At 39.5% G+C, this 24,591-nt stretch overlaps 1 protein-coding gene across 7 annotated transcripts in view; it reads left to right on the forward strand.

Moving 5' to 3' along the window:
- Positions 1 to 24,591, forward strand: part of LOC127971498 (uncharacterized) — a 248,001-nt gene that overhangs the window by 139,432 nt on the left and 83,978 nt on the right. For all 7 annotated transcript variants that reach the window (XM_052574531.1, XM_052574532.1, XM_052574537.1 and 4 more), the window contains 2 exons: positions 23,506 to 23,844; positions 24,239 to 24,478. In XM_052574531.1, coding sequence (XP_052430491.1) covers positions 23,506 to 23,844; positions 24,239 to 24,478 — 579 coding nt within the window. The remainder of the gene's footprint in view (positions 1 to 23,505; positions 23,845 to 24,238; positions 24,479 to 24,591) is intronic.

The following is a 24,591-nucleotide window of genomic DNA, read 5'->3' on the forward strand; positions in this document are numbered from 1 at the left end:
GATAACAGTGATATTTAGAAAATTATCAGAATAAAAATGGTGGTTGAAAATGCTACGTGAACTCAGCTGGCAGAAGCCCCCCCATGATGCGAATTCGCGTCTGTTGTGAAGTTAATTTCACGCGCGAATGAAGCAAATGTTCTCAAAATGTTTAAGCATCCAACTCTGCGTGAATAGTGCGATTTATTCGCGCAAGTCGCGTCTGGTGTGAACACAGCATTAAATATTCAGTACAGTAACATGTTAGCATGTGTTGATGTGAGGTGGTTCATAAGATTTGAGTTGCTTGAGGCAGATGTGGATAAAGTATTTTTTCCTGGGCATAGCGTGCATGTTACAGAAACATTTTTGCCTTTAATTTCAATTAACGAGAAGTGTAGTGTCGGTGACTGGTGCTTCCAGTTCGAGAACGCCATTATCGCTGACGCTGTCTTGTGTTTAGTGGTTGTCAGAGCGTGCAGTGAGACAGCGTGAGCAGGGCACCGCACACCCAGCCAATCATCATCGGATTTGCAACGGTGATATGTAGCCACTAGCCAAAGCATGACATCTCGCGCTTTGTTCAACCAAATTGTAGTAACGTGACACTTTACATTCTCAGTAAAGATGACGCCGTTGCAACGATGGGAAAAGTAATTAATTAGATTACTCCGTTACTGAAAATTAAACTCCATTAGTAACGCCGTTATACTTAAACGCCATTACTCTTAACACTGGGAACTGGTGTCGGTCCATAGCAGCAGTGTAGGCCTAAACAAAAAAACAGACCTGCGGAGAAAAGCGATTCCAGTTTATCTTTGCTGTAGTTGAGAAGAATATCAAGGATACATCTGTAAAGATACTTGTTTGAACTTTCAGATATCAGGCAGTCACAGAGACTGACATCGACTTCTGAAAGTATAGTTACTCCGGGGAAATTATTAAGGATACCCTTTGCAGTGCCTGGAATGTTAACCCCATTAGGTCCCGTGATTTTAAGACGTAGAAATAACAGCGTGTTATTTAGGTTGATGTAGTCAACGGTTCCCAAAGGCATCACTTATAAATGCCTTACAACTTAATGTTATTATAAAGTGTTACCAAATGATCATACATAAATTAACATGAAGATTTAGGCTTGTTCCACACTGCAAGTGTAAGTATTGTAAAAGTGAAACTGACACAGATGGAAAGTTTCACACTGATGATGTGTCTGTGTTCTGTGAAATTAAGCTGCGGCTCTACACAGAAAAAAATTGAACAAAGCAAAGCTATAAATGACTGAAATCATTCGGATTCAGTCAGATTTACCCAATACAAACTTATCTGCCGCTGTATTTCACCTCCTTTTGACTGATGGATTTATATATTTTGTCAATGAATGGCTATATGGTTTACTTCATTATTTTAAGCTGCTTAATCATGTTGTACTGTGTGTCATACAGAGCAGACCCCAGAGCCTGACCCAGTGCCCATGATCCACTGAGGTTATCAATCCAGTGCAGTACATCGACATAAATGAATGACTTTGATAATGACCATTATTTATATTTAATAAAATTAAACAAGGAATAATTTTTAGAAACAGATGTGAAACCAGCAACCATAATGAAACATGGCCTTTCTTTGGAAGGTGTTATTCATGTTTATGACTACTAGATGGCCACAGCACAACCATTTTGAAAAGCTTTGAGTAATTAACCTTTTTCTGATACAATTGTGTTGAAAGTATCACTAGTTCAGAATGCTTCACTTCGCCATCACTTGAAATAGGATCCATATGCAGGCAAAGTCTTTACTGAACAAAACAGGCACAGAGTAGAGCGAACACAGACGAGGTTCAAATGCAATAAAAGATATAGTGAGACATTGCAAGGGATGAGAGAACAAGGGAGTCTATTTATAGTGTGAGAGGCGGAAGATGAGCTTGTGAACAGGAGCTCAGAATCAAGAAGAAGGCTCCCTCACGTGGCGGGTGTCTGGAGTAGCAGCTTTGGGTGTGTATATGACATTACTCCCATTTTTAGACCCATCTCAAGGGTGTGCAGAAGTGTTGGTTTGGGGCCTTCTCCTGGGTTTGGGTTGAGGTCAATCCGAGTCATGGGCAACTCAGTGATGACAGCTGTGTCCAAGTTGTCATGACAAATGTATGTAACACATATTTTAACATGTTATTGGGAGGTAAACAGAGGAATCCAGGGGAGTACCATAAAGCAGGATACCCGTTATGATAAATAGAACAGGATTTACTGAATCTTACCTGTGTTTGTTTCAATGCTCAGACTTTATCAACAAATGTTGTTATATCAAACTAAAAACAAGATTTAATCACTGCTTCACAACATCATTCTGGACATTAAAACAAACACAAACACTCCTATTCTACTGACAACATCATCATACACTCCTATTCTACTGCTGATGGGCTTCACAGGGAGATACGTCTCTATGTTACTGTGTATGAATGAGTAACTGGAGGGAGAGCAGATCAAACTCCAGGATTGATCATTATATCCAAACAAACACGCATTACCACATCCCTTCCTTCTGATGCTCTTATAATGACACTGATATATGGACACACCATAATCCCCACTCTACAAAATCTCCCAGTAACAGCGTCCACACACACTCTCTCTACACAACACCTGAAGATAATAATCAAAGCGTTCTGGATGATCAGGATACGACGGATCTGTGTCAGTGTTAGTAATCACTCTGTTGCGGTTCCAGGTCGTATGGGTCTGAGGACACTGTGGAGAGAGGACGGTTGTTTAGAATAGCCTCTACCTCACAAAATAGAGTTTGAAGACCCTCATCATCGATGGACTGTTGATAGAGTGTGGAGTTCAGCACGTAACGAACAGATCTTATAAGCCTTTCCCAGACTCCGCCATGGTGTGATGCTGCTGGTGGGTTGAAACTCCATTTGATTCCATCAGGAAGCAGGGCATCCTGGATCTTTGACTTGTCCAGCATCATCAGAGCTTTCTTGAGCTCCACCCGAGCACCCACCAGGTTCGTTCCATTGTCAAATCTGATGTGCTTAACCTGCCCCCTTCTGCAAACAAATCTCCTCAAAGCGTGAATGCATGAGTCAGTGTCTAAGGAGAAAGCTACTTCCAAATTAACAGCTCTGCTGGACATACATGTAAACAGAACTCCATACCTTTTAATGGTGCTTCTTCCTCGCCTCACTTCAATCGGGCCAAAGTAGTCCAATCCGACATTGGTAAAGGGAGGGAGGTCAGGTAGGATTCTTTCTAGTGGCAAATCTGCCATTTTCTGCTCACCTGCTTTGCCCTTCAAACGTCGACACATGACACATCTTGAGAGCACCTTTCTTGCTAAAGAGTTGGCCTTACTAATCCAATATTTTTTTACGGAGCTCTGAGAGCATGTGGTTCCTGCCACTGTGACCACAGCGTTCATGAATGTGTCTTAAAAGAAGAATTGAAATGTGTGAATCTTTGGGCAACATACAGGGGTGTTTGGTTTCATCAGGCATGGCAGATTTATGCATCTGGCCACCTACTCTTAAGATGCCTTCATCTAGCACAGGATCAAGCCTACAGATCCTGCTGCTTCTTTTCACTTTAGGTGGGGTCATTTGCAGTGTTGAAATTTCAGATGGGAATGCTTGCCTCTGAACATAAGAGATAACTGACTTTTCTGCCTGCAAGAGATCTTCCACTGTGAGGAGTTGTCCACCAGGTTTGGTCCTAAAAACCTCAAATTTTGGCCTCGCCTTTTGGCTGTGGGAGCAGGTAATGACTTGATATGATGGAGAGCCCTTTTGTTTTTTGATTCTCACTCTCAAGGCCTTTTTTAGTTTGATGTACGATGCCACTGCTTTAAGTAGCCTAATCCAATTTGAAAAGTATGAAATAGGCTGGTCTATGGGTGTTTCAGTGTTCACCACTGTTGTAAACACAGTAGTGTTTCTCCTAACCTCTGGATCATCCTGTAACACTGAACCCAATGCCTTCACCTCTAACCAACCTTCCTAAGGTTTCCATAGGAACTCTGGGCCATGCATCCACCTCCTTTGCTCCATGAATTTGCCTGCACTCCATCCTCTCGAGGAATCATCAGCTGGATTGTCTTTACTTCTGTATCTCCATTGGGACAGCTCCGAGTTATCCCGAATCAGTGAGACCCTGTTTGCTACATACGTTTTAAATCTTGCAGTGTCACTTCTAATGTACTTAAGTACGGTTTGGCTGTCAGTCCAGAAAACGGAAGGCTTTAAGGGTAGATGTAGTTCTCTCATTTTGTCCACCTTTACCAACAATGCTGCAGCGGCCAACTCCAGACGTGGTACTGTGATGCTCTTTAAAGCAAGGACTCTGGACTTTCCCATGAGAAAGGTGACATGTATAATGTCCTGTTCATTAGCTTGTCTTATGTATTCTCACTGGCATCAGCAAAGTGGTGTAGTTCTGCATGCTTTGGTGTCCCATAGCCTTTTGGTTTCAAACAACGTGCAACACTGAAGCTTTTTATTCTTTCTAAATTGTTTGTCCATTCTTCCCACCTGTCTACTACAGCTTGGGGCAAAGGTTCATCCCATCCAAAGCCTCTCTTGCAGAACTCTTGTAGCAACTGCTTGGCTGGGAGAATGAGAGGAGCAAGAAACCCGAGGGGATCAAAAATTGAACTTACAACAGAAAGTATGCCTCTGCGGGTATGTGGCTTCTGGCTTAAATTGATGTTAAACTGGAAATGGTCGAGTCAACGCACCACTGCAGTCCTAGGGCTCTTTTGATTGGCAGGCTGTCTTTGTCAAGATCTAGTGTTTTGATTTCTTTTGCCCATATTTCTTTTGGAATGGATGCTAGAACTGCCCGATTATTGCTGACCCATTGAGTGAGCTGGAATCCACCTTTGTAGCATAGTGCAGTGAGGCCTTTTACTAGCTGGATGGCTTCAGACTCTTCAGCCATGGATTTAGCACAATCATCCACATAAAAGTTGTGCCTGATTATTTCAGCTATGTGCAGGGGAAAACACCTTTCATTGTCATCAGCAGTTTTTCATAATGCAAAACTTCCACAACTTGGGGAGGACACTGCACCGAATATGTGCACAAGCATATGGTATTCCTTTGGGGTTTGACTGGTGTCACCCTGTAGCCACCACAGGAAGCGCAAGTAGTCCACACCTGATTTCTCTACTCCCACCTGATGGAACATTGACTTAATGTCAGCCATAACTCCTATAGGTTCATTGCCGGATCTCCAAATGACTCCGACAGATCAGGACCCTGTAGTAGCTCTGTGTTGAGGGATACACCTTTGTAAGTAGCTGCACAATCAAACACCACTCTAGGTTTCTTCTTTTTGGGGTGGTACACTCCGTGGTGTGGTGTGTACCATACCTTCCCAAGTGCCTGTGTGAGTTCTTCCTCTGGGACCTCTTCTGCATAATGATTTTCAAAGATGTCATTGATAAAGGCAATATATTCTTGTTTGTATTCTTCATCTTTTTTCATTTTCCTTTTCAGAGTATGGAGGCGCTGTTCTGCAACTTGGCGATTGTTAGGCATGCTGACATCAGTTTTCCTAAAGGGCAACTTCAGATAGTAATGTCCATCTTGTAAGACCGCCTCATTGGCTATCTCTAAAAACCTTCTGTCCTTAACTGATATTTCAGTCTTGTCCTCAGATACTACCTCACTAAAATCCTGATTATACTGTGAGATCAGAAGTTGTTCTAGACTTGCAACTGATATCCTATTCACAGTCACACTCTCTGCACTGCCATCAGCACTTCTCAGTGGCCCGTTTACAACCCACCCCAATAAGGTTCTAACTGCGTAGGGGCCCCCACTTTGACTATTAATTCATGCCAATCAACAGCTCCACCTTTGAATTAATGCTGGGAAGTTTGACTCGACTTAGATACTTCCATTGTGCTAAGTCTTTCTGCTTGGGAATGCTGTTTGTGGTAACTGGCATTTCTTTTTGAGTGAAGAGATCAAGAAGAGGTAAGAAGTTATTGCTGTCTAGTGCTGAAACTTCTACTTCAGATACGACATGAGTTGGAACAGTTTTTTCTTGATTCATTGTGTTTAGAAGAATGTGTGCTTTTCTACCTTTCAGATTGAGGCGAAACATAAGATCCTCGGAGCAGAGGGTGGCAGAGGATCCAGGGTCCAGGAGAGCATACACATGTAAGATTTGGCTGCCATTTGCTGCCTTAACCTGAACTGGGACAATGGACAGCACACTCTCTTGATCTCTGGCCCCTATATGACCATATAATCTTGCTGAGGCACCGCCTGTAGCATTAGAGGGTCTTTCTGCCTTTTTGACGATACTATCTTTGGCCTCAATATGTAGGACACTAGGGTGAACTTTACAGCTCTTTACTTTACAGCTGAGACGCCTTTTGAAGTCTCTGCTAATGTGGCCTGAGGAGAGACATCCAAAGCATATTCCTTTGGTCTTTAAAAAACTGAGCTTGTCTCTATGTGTTATCTTTAAAAAGTCTTTACACATGTCCAATGTGTGTCTTGCGCTACAGAAGGGGCAAGAAAGATCAAACTTCATCTGCTTTTGGGCAATAGTTATACTAGTGGCAAAACTACTGCCAGATGACTTCGAGACCTGTGATTTGACTGGGGATCTAGCCTTTACTCTACTAGCCGACTGATCTTGAAGATCACCAAATACTGGATCAGCTGCTATGTGAGCTTGTTTTTCAATAAAGCAGACTAAATCTAAAATCCTTACCCTACGACTACGTTGTTCTTGCAGCTCATAAGCCTAGTTACGCCATCTCTCCCGAAGCTTGTACTTTCAACCATATTTTCAAAGGAGTGAATGAATGACTTGTACTCAAGAACTTGTCCATCAAAGAGTGGAATGCTACCTTGCGGTAGTGTAGACAGAAGTTGCTTTTTCATAAGAATCTTTGTCAAATCACTCTGCTTTTCCAGAATTTTGATCATATGGCTTTCCTGTGCTGATCTGGGTGTGGGAATTTGCCATTGAGATACAGTAGACTGAATGGCTGGGACTAAACTTGCAAGTGACTGGGAGTTGACAGGAGGAATACTGTGAGCTGAGGTCTGCTGTAGTTGTGGCCGGATATCACTGCTAGCCCTGGGATGGAAAACCGGTCTGCTGTAATACCTATCTGGGCTTAAATTAAGAAGAGGAGATTGAACCTGAACACCTGGCCTGGTTTTAACTACTGGGGAAGCCCTGTCATGAACATAAAGTGAGTTATCAAACTTTTCATCCATTGATTTTTCTTTCACTTCATCTGTTTCTGCACCTAACAAAGGTATCTGAACTGTCATATCAGACTGGGCAGGTTTATACATTTTCTATTTCAGCTTCTTTCAGATAATTATTTTTTGCAGTAGTGGCTTCAATTTCAGAATGCAACTCTAAAGATTCTCTCTTTTTTCTCAGAATATGCTCCTGCTCCTCAATTGCATGCTTTTCTTGCAGCTTTAGCTATTAAATCTACTCTCTCTGCCTCTGCACTAATGCGCAATGATACTGACGATGTATGTGATCTAAATGATTGAGCATCAATATCAATATCAGAATCCTCTACCTGGGTGACAGAAGAGGAGACTTCAACTAAAGCTTCGGAACCTGGGTGTTACGTTCCCGGTTAGTCTAGGGCTATAGGATCCCCTAACAGAATAAGAAAAGGTGATGTGTGGAGGCAGCAAGGTTCGATTCCCAAACCCTGAGCTCTAACAAAAGCCAGCCATGAACTCATATCAAAAGCAAAATTCTTTATTTAACAGGTATGGGAGGATGTCAAGACTTCGAGAGGGGGCAAGGCCAACATAATAAACAAAAATCCCTCTAACTATTGAGAGAAACTAACCAAACTAACAAAGAAAAGAAACAAAAATACAATAAGAATAAGCGAACTCCCTTACTAGCATAAACAGGAGAAAACATAGCAAACAAAATGGCACCCACCTCTCTACTAACCTTGCCACTTAATTTAACAATATAAGTTTAACATATAACAAAGGACAACAAATATAGACAAACAAGATAATAACTCTCAAAACAAACCAGATTCCTTGTCACATGCTCCAGTTAGCACAGAAGTGTTTAACACAATAACACTATAGAGGAATTAACCAAAATAACTCCAGGAAACACCAAAGCTGTCTGGGTTGAGAACAGAGTCCTCACGATGCAGCCTCCACACACACACAGCTTGTGCTGTGACATGGTGCCGCTTAAAACCTCACGGTTTCCTCTCCTCCCACAATTCCATCAGGTCGTCAATTAGTGGATTCAGGTGGCAGCCCTTACCTCCTGCTTAGGGAAAGTAAATGAGAGAGAAACTGGGAGAAAACAAAACATACGTCCTTGGACGTAACACCCTCACCACAAAGAATTACAGCCAAAAGTTGTAATACAAAACATACCACATGACAAAAAGGCCCCCTAATCTGGAACATAAGTTCTAGACAAAGCGTCTGCAACAATGTTCTCAGGTCCCCTTTTATGCCGGATTTCGATGTTATATTCTTGCATAATAAGAGACCAGCGCATCAAGCGTTGGTTAGAGTTAGACATCCTCGAAAGAAACACCAATGGATTATGATCAGTATAAACTGGAATGGACTTGTCACTTCCACCCAAATATACCTCAAAATGTTGAAGCGCTAACAATAAAGCCAATGCCTCTTTCTCAATCGTACTGTAGTTCTGCTGACTCTAAGAAAACTTCTTTGAGAAAAAAGATACAGGATGTTCAATGCCCACTCCATCTTCCTGCAGCAAAACTGCACCAGCTCCAGTCCACTGGCGTCCACCTGCAACTGGAAAGGTACTGCAAAATTGGGAGCAGAAAGAACAGGGCAGGTACAAAGAAGGTCTTTAGCAGCATTAAAAGCACTTATACACTCTGATGTCCACACAAATTTCCTAGATGTACTAAGGAGGTCAGTAAGAGGTGAAACGATGGCAGCAAAGTTTTTGCAGAATCCACGATAGTATGCGGCCATACCCAAGAAGCGCCTCAACTCACGCTTATTAGTCGGTGTAGGAAACTCAACAATTGCAGAAACTTTAGCTGATACTGGTCGCACCTGACCCTGTCCCACACATTTACCAAGGTATACAACCACAGCTTTAGCAAATTCACATTTTGCTAAATTTAAAGTTAGTGAAGCATCAGCCAACCATCCAAACACTTCATCCAACTTGACCAAGTGGTCTTCCCACGAGTTGGAATACACCACAACATCATCCAAATAAACTTCAGTCCTGACAATACTCGGTTCATGAGTCTTTGAAAGGTAGAAGGTGCATTTCGCGTGCCAAAAGCCATGACAGAGTATTGCAGAAAGGCATCAGGTGTTACGAATGCAGATATCTCCAAAGCACCTGGTGTTAGAGGGACTTGCCAATACCCTTTTAGTAAGTCTAATTTTGTCGATCGACACAATCTTCCATTCTCGGAAGTGGAAAGCATTGAGTTTGCGATAATCAGTACAAAATCTGACTGTAGAATCAGACTTAGGCACTAAGATACAAGGGGAACTCCATGGACTTTGGCTAGGCACAGCCAGCCCATGATCCTGCAGATATTGAACCTCAGATCTCATAAGGTCACGCTTCTTTGGGTTCATTCTGTACGGATGTTGCTTAATTGGTTGACTATCACCTACATCAATATCATGACATAGTACAGTAGTTTGGGATGGCACATCAGCATAAAGGCAGGAATATTTATCAATCAAACTACTAATGGCCTCAAACTCACTTGCAGACAAATGGGAAAGGCTAGTCTTCAAATTAGCCAGAATGGCAGAATTCTGCAAACGGACACACGATGTTGAAGCATCTTTTGCCATCAATCCATCCTCCTCAGGGCAATACGCTGGAGCCAAAACAACGGTAGTCACAGGTACTGGCTTTGGAGAACTCGCTTCATTCACATTCCGTGCAACATAAACCTTGAACATGTACACATGACAAACTCTGCTTTTCTTCTTCCGATCAGGAGTACAAATTACATAGTTGGTGTCACTTAGCTTCCTCTCAATCATGTAAGGTCCTGAGAACCGAGCCTGCAACGCAGAGCCAGGTACTGGAAGCAGAACAAGCACAGACTCACCAGGCTGAAAAGTACGGGCCACACTCTTACGATCATACTGAATCTTCATCTTAGTCTGGGAATTAGCCAGATTAACTTTAGCAATCTCACAGGCCTTGTAAAGACGTTTACGGAAAGAACTAACATAGTCAAGGATGGGCATAGGTGAAGAACTTTGTGACAAGAATTGCTCACTGATCAACTTAAGAGGTCCTCGTACAGTGTGACCAAACACTAGCTCTGCTGGACTGAACCCCAGGGACTCCTGGACACTCTCCCTTGCAGCAAACATGATTAATGGTAAGCCCTCAACCCATTCCTTGCCAGTCTTGATACAAAACTTTCGGAGCATCGACTTAAGAGTCTGGTGAAATCGCTCCAATGCACCTTGGGATTCTGGGTGGTAAGCACTTGCCAATTGGTGCTTAACACCCAACTCATTTAACATCTGTGAAAATACTTTAGATGTAAAATTAGTATCTTGGTCTGATTGAATCACCTTTGGTAGGCCAAACATGGAGCAAAACTTAATAAGCTCTTGAACTACTGTCCTTGCTTTAAGAGTGCGAAGGGGTACTGCTTCTGGGTAACGAGTCGCAGCACACATAATGGTCAAGATATACTGGTAACCTGACTTCGATCTAGGCAAAGGCCCCACACAGTCAATAATTAGTCACTCGAATGGCTCACCAAGAACTGGAATTGGATTAAGGGGAGCTGGCTGAATGACTTGGTTTGGTTTACCTGCCAATTAACAAGTGGGACAAGAACGCACAAATTTGGAAACTGATGACTTTAGACCTGGCCAAAATAAGTATTTGGAAATTCGATTGAAAGTTTTAGTCACCCCTAAGTGGCCTGATAATGCACTCTCATGAGCCAGTTGTAACACCTGTGACCGATACCCCGAAGGTAGCACAATTTGACGAACCTCTTGCCAATTCAAATCAGGAAACTGAGGCTTCCATCTCCGCTTCAATACCCCATCCTCCAAAAAGTAACTCACTCCAACTTCTGGCACTTTCATAATGTCCACCACAGCATCCATGCAAGAGACTAAGGAAGGATCAGACATCTGAGCTGCAATCAAGTCCTTCTTACAAACCTTCAATAAAGGAATGGGTACCTCACTTGACTCCGTACGTTCTGAACTCATTACCGGTACTACACTCAACTCGCATGCTTCACCGTTAGGCTGAGAAGAGAAAACAGTGTCAGATAAATCGATAATATCTCCAAATTTCTTTGACTGTGCGCGTGTCACAACACAGGCAGGGAATACAGGAGAGAATTGTGTAGAAACCTCAGGTAACTCAACACTAGGCTTGTTAACTACAATGGGTCTAGGAAAAACCTTACCACCAGCAAGATAATTTCCCAGAATAAGACTGACACCATCCACAGGTAATCGTGAGCACACACCCAGAATAACGGTTCCTGTGACAAGGTCAGACTCCAAATACACCTTATGGAGGGGAATATTAACACATCCCATTTCACATCCACGAATTAACACATCACCACCGGTATATGATTCGGGTGAAAAATGTAACATCTCCTCTAAAATTAATGACTGCATCGCTCCTGTGTCCCTCAAAATTCGAACTTGCCATGTCTCGGAAATGGGCAAAAGAGAAACTAAGCCAAAAGAAAGAAAAGGTTGATACGCAACATCCAAATCCCTAAACACTGGTACGGATTGTACCAAGGCTACACTTTTGGCTTTATTTTTACATTTTTTTTTTCTGTTTCCATGCCTTACACTCTGAAATTAAGTGGCTTGGGTCAAGACAATAAAAACAGACCCGCCTATCCTCTGTACGCTTAGGACTAGATTTGCGTTTATCTCCAGCAAACATCTCTGAATTAGCAGGACAAACAGAAGCATGGAACAGTTCTGAGCTCTCTATAGCTGAAGACTGACCTTTAGACCGACGTATAGATGAAAATACGTTACGATGCGTCAACACAAATTCATCCGCTATAACAGCAGCATCAGTAAGAGCTTGCACCTTCTGTTCATTCAAATGAACAACAACACTTTCCAGGACACAGGCTTTAAAATCTTCTAACAAGATCAACTCCCGGAGCTGCTCAAAAGTGGTAATCTTGCTAGAAGCACACCATTTTTTAAAAAGTGCCCTTTTTTCTCGTGCAAATTCAACATGTTTGTCTGGCTGTTTTTGCTCTTTGATGTGGGAGAAGTTAGGGCTTAAGTTATGGAGTTTGATTTAATCTCGTTTACATTACGTCCTACTGAAGAGGTGTATAATCGTTGTCGTAAAAGGGATTTAATAGCTATTGCAGACTTCTTTAACATTAGCATACTTAAGGAGGCAAATAAACAGGTTATCAAAGAGGATTTATATGGGAAGCTGGTAGAAGCTGGTAGTTTGGCTGCATCGGATATGGAGTTGGGGAAGGAATCAGAGACAGCTGGCTTTGATTCTGTTCCCAACATTGATTCAAAAGATTCTGGTTCAGATGCTATATTGGCAATTAAGCTGAAAGAATTAGATCTTGAGTTAAAGCGACAAGAATGTGAGGCTCAGCGTATCAAGCTTCGTGTAATTGAAGCTGAACGGGTACGGGATAGTGAGCGACATGGAAATGAGATGGAGGCTCTGAAATTACGTAGCAGACCTACCCCTTCACCCCGGGTTAGATCTGCTGGTTCATCAGCTGAGGTGCCAATAGTAGATTCTGTGCCGAGCCTTGACCAAAGCTCTTCTGATTCCCCTTCTGAGTCACATCCTAATTTTGATGTTAGCAGGTATATTAGACTTGTGCTGCCATTTAGAGAGACTGAAGTGGACTCCTATTTTGTAGCGTTTGAGCGTGTGGCTAAGGATATGTGGGTTCTTCTTCTGCAATGCAATTTGACAGGTAAAGCGCAAGAGGTTTACGCTGCATTGCCCATTGAACAATCCCTTAGTTATGATGTAATGAAGGCTGCTGTGTTACGAGCATATGAACTGGTGCCAGATGCTTACCGTCAAAGGTTTAGGGCACATGCAAAAACAAACCAGATTCCTTGTCACAGGCTCCAGTTAGCACAGAAGTGTTTAACACAATAACACTATAGAGGAATTAACCAAAATAACTCCAGCAAACACCAAAGCTGTCTGGGTTGAGAACAGAGTCCTAACGATGCAGCCTCCACACACACACAGCTTGTGCTCTCTCTCTCTCTCTCTCATTTTATTGGCGGGTCGCAACCAACTTGTTCAGGTGCATACCGCCACCTACTGTACCGGGGTTTGCAACTTCAAGGCTTCACGTACTTGGCATTAAAAAAAAAAAAAAAAAAAAAAAAAAAAAACCTTGTGGAAACACCCTATATGCTGTGCTCTAACCCTGTATATTTAAGAAACGTAAAGATAGCTTTGCTACATTCCCACATTTTCTCATCTGCCCCCAAAATCCCCTTCAAACTCCATTCTTGCTCCAACTTATAAATCTTATCTTGCAAGATCCTCCTTTCTGCATTATATTTTTTACACCTCATAATGATATGTTCCACATTTACTGGAATATTACAATAATCACAATTATCTGATATGCATTTTCCCATTAAAAACAGGGTTGATTTTAAACCAGTATGTCCAAGTCTTAATCTTGATAAAATCACTTCTTCTTTTCTGCATTTTCCTTTAAAAATCTTGACATTAATTGATTTCTGAATATTATAATAATATCGCCCTTTGCTATCCATGTCCCACTTTTTCTGCCATGATTCTCTTATTTTTGTTTTAATTAACGATTTGGCCTCACTTTTACCAAATGGGACTTTCATTATTTCCTCATCCTTTATTTTCAGTGCATTCTTTGCAGTCAGATCTGCAATCTCATTGCCCTCCACACCAGTATGAGATGGAACCCAACAAAACTGAAGATTAATTCCAATTCTCTCTATATTTAACATTATTGTGGATATTTCTTTATGTAAATCCTCTCTTATAGTTTCAGTTGATTTCAAACTATTAAGTGCAGCAACAGAGTCTGAACAGATAATAACTCTTTGAGGTCTTACTTCTTCTACCCATTGCAATCCTAAAATTATGGCTACTACTTCAGCTGTAAATACAGATAAATTGTCATTAATTCTTTTGCAAATTGTTACATCAAATTCTGGTATGTACACTCCTACTCCTACATGATCATTCCTCAAATCTTTAGATCCATCTGTGAATATTGGTATGTACTGATAGTAGTTTTGCTTAACGTATTCTTGAACCAAATATCCAATATTATCAGCATTCCTTTCAGTCCATTCTTTCTTTAGCTCTAAAAGTTTCAAGTCTACATTAGGGCTGGGAAATATCCATGGAGGAACATTACCCCATACCATATTTGGGCCATACTCAAATCTCTTTAAACCATAATCTTTCACTTCTCTATTAATATTCCAGCCGAATCCTTTACCTTTTCGTTCCTGCAAATACTCCCAGCAATCACTCAAGACTTCTGTAGCTGGCTGTTCATTCCCAGATCCTTTTAACTTAACCCAGTATGTCAGTGACAGCTTTGTCCGTCTTAAGTTTAGTGGTAATTCTTTAGATTCTACCAGTAACGCATTAGTAGGAGTTGTTTTAATAGCACCAATACTAAGCCTAAGAGCTCTGAACTGTATTCTGTCTAGTTTTCCTAAGACACTCTTAGCTGCCGCTCCATAAACCATACACCCATAATCTATGCATGATCTTATTAAGGCCCTGTAAATATCAAGTAAGGACTGTTTATCTGCGCCCCAATCATATCCTGAAACTGATCTCATAAGATTAAGTACTTTAATACATTTAGTTTCAATCTGTTTAACATGTGTCCTCCATAGACATTTCTCATCAAACCATAATCCTAAATATTTGAACTTTGTTACCCTTTCCATATTCTGTCCATATAGTTTGAGCTGTATATTTCCTAAATTTCTTTTCCTGGTAAAGAGCATATAACATGATTTAGCAACTGACATCTTAAATCCCCAGTCATATGTCCATCTTTCAATTTTTAATATAGCATTCTGAATATTATTAATCATGTGTTTAATATTTTTCCCTCTTTTCCATATTGCCCCATCATCTGCATATAATGAATACCCAATACCTGTTCCAACATTCTCAAAGATGTCATTTATCATGATATTAAATAAAATTGGGCTTATAGCGCTACCTTGTGGAATACCATTTACTATGTTCAAATCACTTGAAACATCATCTCCAACTTTAACACGAAACGTTCGATTTGATAAGAAATCTAATATCCAGTTATACATCCTTCCACCTATACCAATATTATGTAATTTAATCAGTAGTCCTTCTCTCCACATTGAGTCATATGCTTTCTCTATATCAAAATATACTATAACCATGACCTCTTTCATACTAATTGCTTTTTCAGCTTCATTACTAACTTTCACTAGAGCATCTATTGTAGATCTACCTTTACGAAAACCACTTTGTTGTGCACAGATCAGCCCTTTCTGTTCTAAATAATATGACAGTCTACGAACTATTACCTTTTCCATCCATTTACACAAGTGAGATGTTAACGCTATAGGCCTATAATTCCCTGCATTGTCTGGGGTTTTACCAGGCTTACTAAAAGGCAATATCAAAGCACTTTTCCAATTATGAGGTAGTTTGCCTTCTCTCCATATCTTATTAAAGAGTCTTTGTATAATTTCCATAAATTCATCAGGTAATTGTTTAAACATAGCATAACACAGTTGGTCTTGCCCTGGAGCTGTATAACCACTTTTCTCTAAGGCCATTTTCAGCTCATGCATTGTGAATTCCATGTCTAGTGTTGATCCATTAGTATCCTTTTTCATTAATACATCAGAACATTTCCTAATAATATCCTCTTTCCGTTGCTTATGCACTTCATCTAAGTGACTTCCACTATGAATACTTGCAAATTTCTTACCTAATAAATCCGCTTTCTCCTTATTTGTTATTGCCAAGTATTCTCCATCTACCAGCACAGGGATTTTAACAGATTTCCTTTTCCCAGTCATCTTTTTAATCATTGCCCATACATCATTCAAATCTATTTCTCTACCAATAGCTGAACAGAACTGTCTCCATGCATTCTTCTTTGATGACTTAATTATTTTCCGTGCCTTGGCTTTCTTCTTTTGGTAATCAATCAAATTGTCTTGACTCAAGTGCTTCCTAAGAACTCTAAATGCATGATTTCTTTCTTTTATTGCATTTTTACATTCATTATTCCACCATGGAACCATTTTTCTTTTTCCATTCACTATGCTTTTTGGTATACAATTTGATGCAGCATTAATAATTGAGTATGTCACGGCACTAGTGCAGCTATCAACATCTCCTTCCATTGATATAGTTTCAGCAGATTCCTTGCAGCATTCTCTAAATTTCTCCCATTCTGCTTTAGAAAAACACCATCTCTCTATTCTGTAACCCTCCTGAACATGTATTTCAAAATTAATTGTACATAATATCATATAGTGATCACTCCCTGTGTTAATGTTATTCAGTATTTTCCATTCACACGAGTTACTCATATTTCCAGAAACTAAAGTAAGGTCTAGGCATGATACTGAGTTTCTTGTAACATCTACCCTAGTACCACTTCCATCATTAAGACAAACAAGTGATCTCTCATCCATTAATTCTTCAACTAATTCTCCATTTTTATCTGTGTGATTACTTCCCCATAAATTATTATGTGCATTAAAATCTCTGCACCACATTTCTCTTCTGTTTACACTTGGTATAATGTCTTGAGATATTTGCATTGATAACTTCTTGCATGGGTTGTAAAAATTTACTAGTTTTATATTTCCTCTGGGACTACATATATCTGTCACTACACATTCATATTCATTTGGAATATTTATCCTTCTATATGCTAGAGTATCTTTAATAAATGTTACACATCCTCCACCTTGTGATCCAATTCTATCACATCTAACGGAACAATACCCTCGCAAAACAAAATCCAAGTGTGGTTTCAACCATGACTCTTGAATACAAATAATATCAGGCACAACATCTATATCATTTATGATTTTCTTGAACTCTTGCCCATTTGCAAGTAAACTTCTGGCATTCCATTGTAGGATATGAAATACCATGATTATGTTAATCACCCTGAGACAATCCATTATAATTAGTAGGGTTCAGCATCTCATGTATCATTTCAGCCTTTATATCTTTTATCCCCAACAGCTCTGTTGCTGCCTGTACTATTGTCTTAATTCTGTCACTTTTTCTTTGTTGTTGCATTGCCACATTCACAATCTTACAGATGAAAGTCACAAAGTTGATTTTATCCATAACTAGTGTATCTTCGTTAATATTTTTGCAACATGTGATTATTTCTCTTTGCTTTTCATTTTCTGTATGAGATGAAATCTCAACTGAATGTCTTTCCACTGGCAGGTTAGTGTTACTTGCTACACAGGCATCTTTAGATCTATCTAGTTCGCTTTCCTTAACCTTTTTAACTGCATCAGCATATGAAACTTGATTTATTATCTTGTACTTCTGTACCTCTCTAGCTTGTTTTTGAACAGGACATCCTCCAAAAGCAGCACTATGTTCTCCTCCACAGTTACAGCATCTGGTTTTTGCATCTTTATCACATTTGCCGTATTCATGTTCCCCCCCACATCTAGCACATCTTAATTTTCCTTTACATTGTCCAGCAGTGTGTCCCATTCTTTGGCATTTAAAGCATCTCATAGGGGCTGGGATATACTCCCTAACATCATAACTCAAGTATCCCATTCTTATTTTCTTGGGCATAACACTTTCAAAGTCAAGGAGAACTGACAGGCTATCCCTTTTCACCCCATTTCTTATCATTTGCAATCTCGTAGCTTTCATCACTTTACCTCCTTTTACTTCCTGTATTATCTCGTCCATTGTCATCGCTACAGGTACATCATAAATAACGCCTTTAAGCTTAGCTGTATTTCCTGGTATATGAACACTGATTCTCTCTCCATTCAGTGTTTCTGCACGGAGGAACTTATCTCTTTGTGGCTTATCTTTAGTAAAAACCAGTAGTCTCCTGTTACTTAAGTATTTGGCAAACTTTATTTTCCCCATTTCTTTTTCAATAGCCTTTGTCAACTTTAACGGATGAAAATGAACCCCTTCTCTTTTGAATGTTACCATTACTTTCCATTCCATTTCTTCATCCTCCCTTCTCACGCTCGACTTTGCAGCCTTTGTTTTTTTTCCGGCGTCACTCACCTCCTGCCCTACACTTGAACTTCCAGAGCTATTACTCCTTTCTTTCCTTTTCCTTGACACATCCTGCCAGGGCATACCCTCACTGTCTCCATCCGTACTTTCACCCATGATAGTTGCACCTACGGTACAGTTGTTGCTAATCCGTCTGCCGAAACACTGTTTGAAATCAACTCTCCTCCACACCTCCCAAGCACCTTCCGCTCGCTGACGTCCCACCCACTCACAGCTTGTGCTGTGACATGGTGCCGCTTAAAACCTCACGGTTTCCTCTCCTCCCACAATTCCATCAGGTCGTCAATTAGTGGATTCAGGTGGCAGCCCTTACCTCCTGCTTAGGGAAAGTAAATGAGAGAGAAACTGGGAGAAAACAAAACATACGTCCTTGGACGTAACACTGGGTTTTCTATGGCTTACATCCATTTTTCAACGTTGGCCATTGTTGTGTCAATTCATGGTTACAAGTTGTACTGAGCACTGCAGCCTAGATTCACCCAGGATACTTAGAGCACTCCCAAACTGAAGGGGGCAACCATACATCAGTGACAGGAAAAAGTGACAGGAGGTGGAACCAATTTCTCGGAAGTGCTCTTGGGACTATATTTACCGGCGCACCCACAGGGAGTGCATGGCATTGAAATGTTTTGTAAGAGCTCAGTTGGCCCTCTCACCCGTTCCTGGAAAAAGATACCCTAACCACAGCTCTTGATCATCCAAAGACGCAACTGGTAGGACAGAATGTGATTGTGTTTGAATGTGTGGAGTTCAGACTATATGATTTTTGCTTGGTTGTAATGTGCAATTTAAATTAAATAGCGAAGACTTTATTATGTGAATGTAGAACTTGGCAGAAGTAACGTTACTCTAAGCATGTGTATTGTTTAAATTATATAAGTTTAAATATGGGATTGCTATTTTAATAATTAACTATTAGAGATCCTAGGTTAATCTAAATTACTTTGTCTGGTTTGGTTTGAGGATTCAGTAACATCTATTTATTATTACTTTGAGAAAGTGGTATTGAGATTTATTTGTGATTTATTTGTAATTAATTTATGGTTTTGGTTTGTGTATCTTAAAGGTTATCAACCTATTCTGTTCCAACCCAATCTATCCAACCATCTTTAAGAAAATAAAAGAAAAGAAAGTGAACCGTTTTGAGTTGTCCTTTGCGTTCATCGGAGATAAAGCCGTTTTCAAGTTTGGGCAAAGCTGTGGTCCGTCATCAAACACACAGAACTTGACAGCCATAAAAGCCATTATCTGTACATATCTAGGCTGATACCATGTTTCGTGGTCTTCTTGTTTTGACTCTTCTTCCAACATTTCACTATAGGAAGCGTGCACGACTTTGAACTCTTCAAGAAATTCATTAAACTTGATCATGTTTTGTTTAACTTCATCAAGAAACTCTGGCTCAATCATTAAATCATTCACAATGTCCATTCTCCGTGTTACATGTGACATTTTTCCTCCTCTAGATGACCGCAATTGCGCGACAGTTTCACTCATGTCTTTAACAGGAGTTGTTTCTTCTTCATTAGAATCAGCCATGGCTCTCCATCACAGTGTTTCTTTATTTGGTTTGCCAGGCTTAGATTGGACGTTTCCTTCGTCTTCATATCGCGTAGTTCCAACATAAATCCGTCTTTGATAAATTCACAGCAAGAGTCTTTGACGCAATGTAATTGCAAAAAACAAGGTTGGGTTTTCCCTGTAACCCCCGTTATTGTTTCCAACCACCTGGAGAATGCGTGTTAAGGGTCAGACTCCCAGCCCGAATCCAAGAAAATCCAAGTGTTGTCATGGAATGTTTGTTGATATTTATTGCAAATAAACAAAGTACAAAACAAAAAATGTGAACTGATTTAAATGACTTTAAATATTCCTTTGTAGAGCTTGGAGTTTAGCTTTCTCCTATAAGCAAAAGCTCCTGCAACACAGATCCAGGCCGAGGTCAAAGACTGTATGTGCTGGCACGCCTTCTCCTCGTCATGCTCTGAACGCTCCAATTTATATGATAGCGCCCTCTCCTGGCTGTAGAAGATATACTACTCAAATGCAACAGAAAAGACAACTATAAATAAATTATGAAACCAAAAAATAAACTCAAATGCGGCTCCTACAAGAAGATTTGGAGAAAGACATGAACATACAGCAGAAGATTGATGAGAGCAGCAGCAGATCATCACATCTATGAGAAATAACTTCATAATCTCACAGATTCTCACATCAATCCAGCTTTCAACTGCCAACAGCAGAACTTATCATATAAACCCAAGAGGTGAATTAAAACCAAAAATTATGAAATTATAATCTACAGTTTTAGTTGGGAAGATTATGGTCCGGACATTTATGTTATTTTGTTTATTTATTTTATTAATTTTTTTTTTGCTTATTTTATTGGATTTGCAGTTGACTTTTAATCACATATAACCACCTTCATGTATTATTCTTCACAAAATTTTTGCATCATAGAACATTGCTAAACATGTCCTTCTTTAGAAATTGTAAATGGGGTCATTGCTGAGTTTGTTTTTTTAATTCAATGTAAAAATAAAACAATTTGAAATGAAACAGTATTTGCTATTAAAAGTCGCTCATACAATTTTATATTTTAACAGTCAATTAACATTTTATCCAACAAAAAGCACACATCAATTAAAGATTAAAAAACTTATAAAAACAATAAATCCACACAGAAATCAAAAGATTTGAAGCAAATGGTTTGAGCTGTAACTCTTTTTTCCTCCTGCAGATGTCACTCAGAACAAAGAAAGTGTGTTTGATCGCAAACTTTAATTCCACACAGTATAGAATTATATTATTCCTGAATTGAGTTTTAAAAAGTATTTTTTGTAGTTAAACTTGATCTCTGTATAAAATTACGTGATTAAAACAAAACTTGGTCACATGTGGAATAGTTTGATGACAGTCACTGTTCTTGAGGTAAATATTGTATTTCCATCAAAATACGACCCGACATCAAAATATATGGATTATTTTCAGGAGTAGTGTAGTGAATCCAATAAGAATAAAAATAAAAGAGCACGAACGTGACGCTTTAATGTACTTAGATTTATTAATTAATAATTGGTTAACGTTTCATCGATTATTAATGAGTAACTCAATAATTTTAACTAAAAAAACATCCCTAATGTATATTTAATGATAAGTTAAGTTCAGGTAAATCAGATTAATCTCATTTCAGTCCTGTTGTTCTGAATGAAATGAGATCAGATGGCTGTGAAAGAGTGTAGTTGTAGTTTTCTCCTGCAGGTGGCGCTCTCTACATCAGCAGCTCTGAGCAGCTACAAACTCAACGAGTCCCATGAGTCTCTGCTCCAGTCAACAGAAGATCACAATCCTCTCTTCATTCACATGTGAACTGACTAGAACTGAGTCAAACAGCAGCACACACTCAATACACACAGCTGCATGTAGAGCTGATTCTGCTTTACTCTCAATCAAACTGACCAGAGCATTTCATTAATACAGGAAAGATACTGTTTTATTTGATCTGAAACACAATATGTGATGTAATTTGTATTACTATTCATTTTACTTCACTCAGAAAAAAAATCCTGTCCACTAGTTGCTTCTAAAACAAGATTTTTTGAACTTTTTTTAGAAAATGTGCCTGATACTAGTTCTTTCTTTCTCTAGTTTCTCTTGTTTCAGATGTATTACAGTGCAAACTAACAGGATGTGTCTTCCCCCAGAAGAAGAAACTTCCTCTTTCCTCAGTGAAGCGGTCAGATGTTTCCTCGTGCGTCAGTCGAGTGTGAGTCTCGCCGTGAAGACGCTTGTCTTGATGAGAGCCAGAACACAGACGATCTGAAGCAGCGTCACACTCTTCTGCTGGGATTGAGTTCTTCTGAAACTGGACTTTAGAGAAATGATGCTCATCTTTGGACTGATGCTGCTGCAAACTGCTGCATGTGAGTCACTTTCACATCAGACTCTTATGATGCTGATCAATCAGATCAATCTCTGACATAAAAACATTTGAGTTAATATTACATAAAGAGTCTGTAGAGATCTAGTCACAGTGTTTTCTGATCTTCTTAAATAGTTTGTATCAGTGGAGTATGATAAAATGTGAGAGCAATTGAGCGTTTAAACACTTAAAACACTGTTAATAAAGAGAGAACTGTCACAGTGTAATAAGTTTCAGCAAAAAGTGCAGGACTAAGAACAATTATTCATTATTAAAGTTTCACATTAACATGCATAAAAAGATTCAGGAAATAAAACTAAGCAGACAGAGAAAGCATGAGGTTCATTGGAATAAAATTAAGATTAATGAGAGCATAAAGACGAGTTCACATTTCAATGTTCCACTTACATTTTTAAAGTTAATGTTTGATTATAACAGATATTTTCTATAACACTCTAATTTGAGTTAAATGTAAATCTGTGCAGTGATAGGATTATGTTCAGTATCTTGTTAAAAATAACAGCATTAAAGGAATAGTTCATCCAAAAAAGAAAATTATGTCATTAATTGTTCACCATCATCTCGTTCCAAACCCATAAGACCTTTGTTCATCTTCAAAATGCAAATAAAGATATTTTTGATGAAATCCGAGAGCTCTCTGTCCCTCTTAGACAGCAATGTAATTACCACAATTAAGTCAAGAAACGCAGTAAGGACATCGTTAAAACAGTCCATGTGACATCAGTTCAACCATGACACATGATAAAAATCTGTGTTTATTGTGAAGATGAGTGTAAGCAGCCGAGTCTAAGACTTAAATTAGCCGAGGGATGCTGGACTGTGTTTGTTAATGGACACACTGGTTTATTAACTGAAAGTTAAAATGCTCACAGTTGTAGATTTATGTTTCCAAACAAACAGTGAATAAATCCACATTTCCATCCTTCACCTGTACAAATGTCCTACTATCCCAGTGTAACCGTGTGCTCCTTCTCTCCTGTTATCTGAGGGAAGTCTCCGTCTGTATTATGTAACTGATTACACAAGAATGACCCTCACTGGACGCCTGCATGTAAAAGTTTAAAGTAGAGATGAAATGGTTCTGACAATGAGCATTATTGAGATGAACTGAGATCAGATCAAGAGTCTGTTTGATGTGTTTCTTCAGATGAACTTTAATTCTGTCAATGTTTGTGTAATTTGTGTCTGATTTTAATTCATGATGTCCTAAAATGTTGGAACATATCTGTGTGTTTTGTTCTTCAGGTCTGGAGTTAAACTGCGGTTTTGATCAGTCTGATCCCTGTTACACAGCTCTGGGACACAAACTCAATCTGATGATGGTGCAGGACGCTAGTAAATATGATCTGACGATAATAAAGAGAATAAATAACAACACAGCAGATGGTCCAGTTTGTAGAGTAAGATATGGCAGGATGAGGAAGAGTCAGTGTGATCTTTATAATAACAGAACTGAAGTGACAGTCACTAATGGGACTGTGATAATAAACCGTGTGATCAGAGCAGATTCAGGGAATTACACATTAAAACTCACTCTATCAGACGGCACAGATACATCTCGAGATCTTCCAGTGATTGTTGAAGGTACAGAAACTCTCTCATCAGACTCATTACAATCTCATGTTCTCCAAAGATCTCTCTCGTGCAAATGAATCAGTTGAATCTCTGGAAAGGTTTTTATTGCAGCTCATTATTAAATATTTATGAAGAATTCAGTCAACATCATCTTCTCTTTCTTTGCACTGAGTCTGAGACTATTTTAAGAATGAAATATCAGCGTGTTGCTAACTGTGTACTGCATACTGCTTTTAAAAAATGACATGTGAAAGCATTTCAGACAGTTATTTGCTTCATTGTTGTCACATGACTGACTTACACTATCATATCAGATATAAACTTTGTTTAGAAATGTCTTGACTGACTCATTTACATAATATCAAGAAATAGTCATGTGACTGTGATGTGTCCCTCCCTCCAGCTCCTATTGGCTCAGTGGAAGTGTCAATCATCTGCTCCTCCAATCAGACTTCAGTGTTCTGCTCCTCTGAGGGAGATCAGATAATCTACAGCTGGACTCTGAATGGAAAAATACTAGAAGGACCAATGTTTGGAAACAGCAGCATTGATCTGGATGAAGGAACTGATGGAGACATCAGCTGCAGCGTGAAGAACCACGTCAGTCACGCACAGAAGACCATTAGACTCAAACCCTGTCCTGGTGAGATTAATACATGAATGTCTAAATACATGTAGAAATCATATGATGCTGTCAAGTTCCTACCCCTTCTTCCATGAAGCATAGTGAAGGCAAAGCCTCCCAAAGAATAGAAT

This window comes from Carassius gibelio, chromosome B14 (assembly GCF_023724105.1).
Source record: "Carassius gibelio isolate Cgi1373 ecotype wild population from Czech Republic chromosome B14, carGib1.2-hapl.c, whole genome shotgun sequence".
Taxonomy (NCBI): Eukaryota; Metazoa; Chordata; class Actinopteri; order Cypriniformes; family Cyprinidae; genus Carassius; species Carassius gibelio.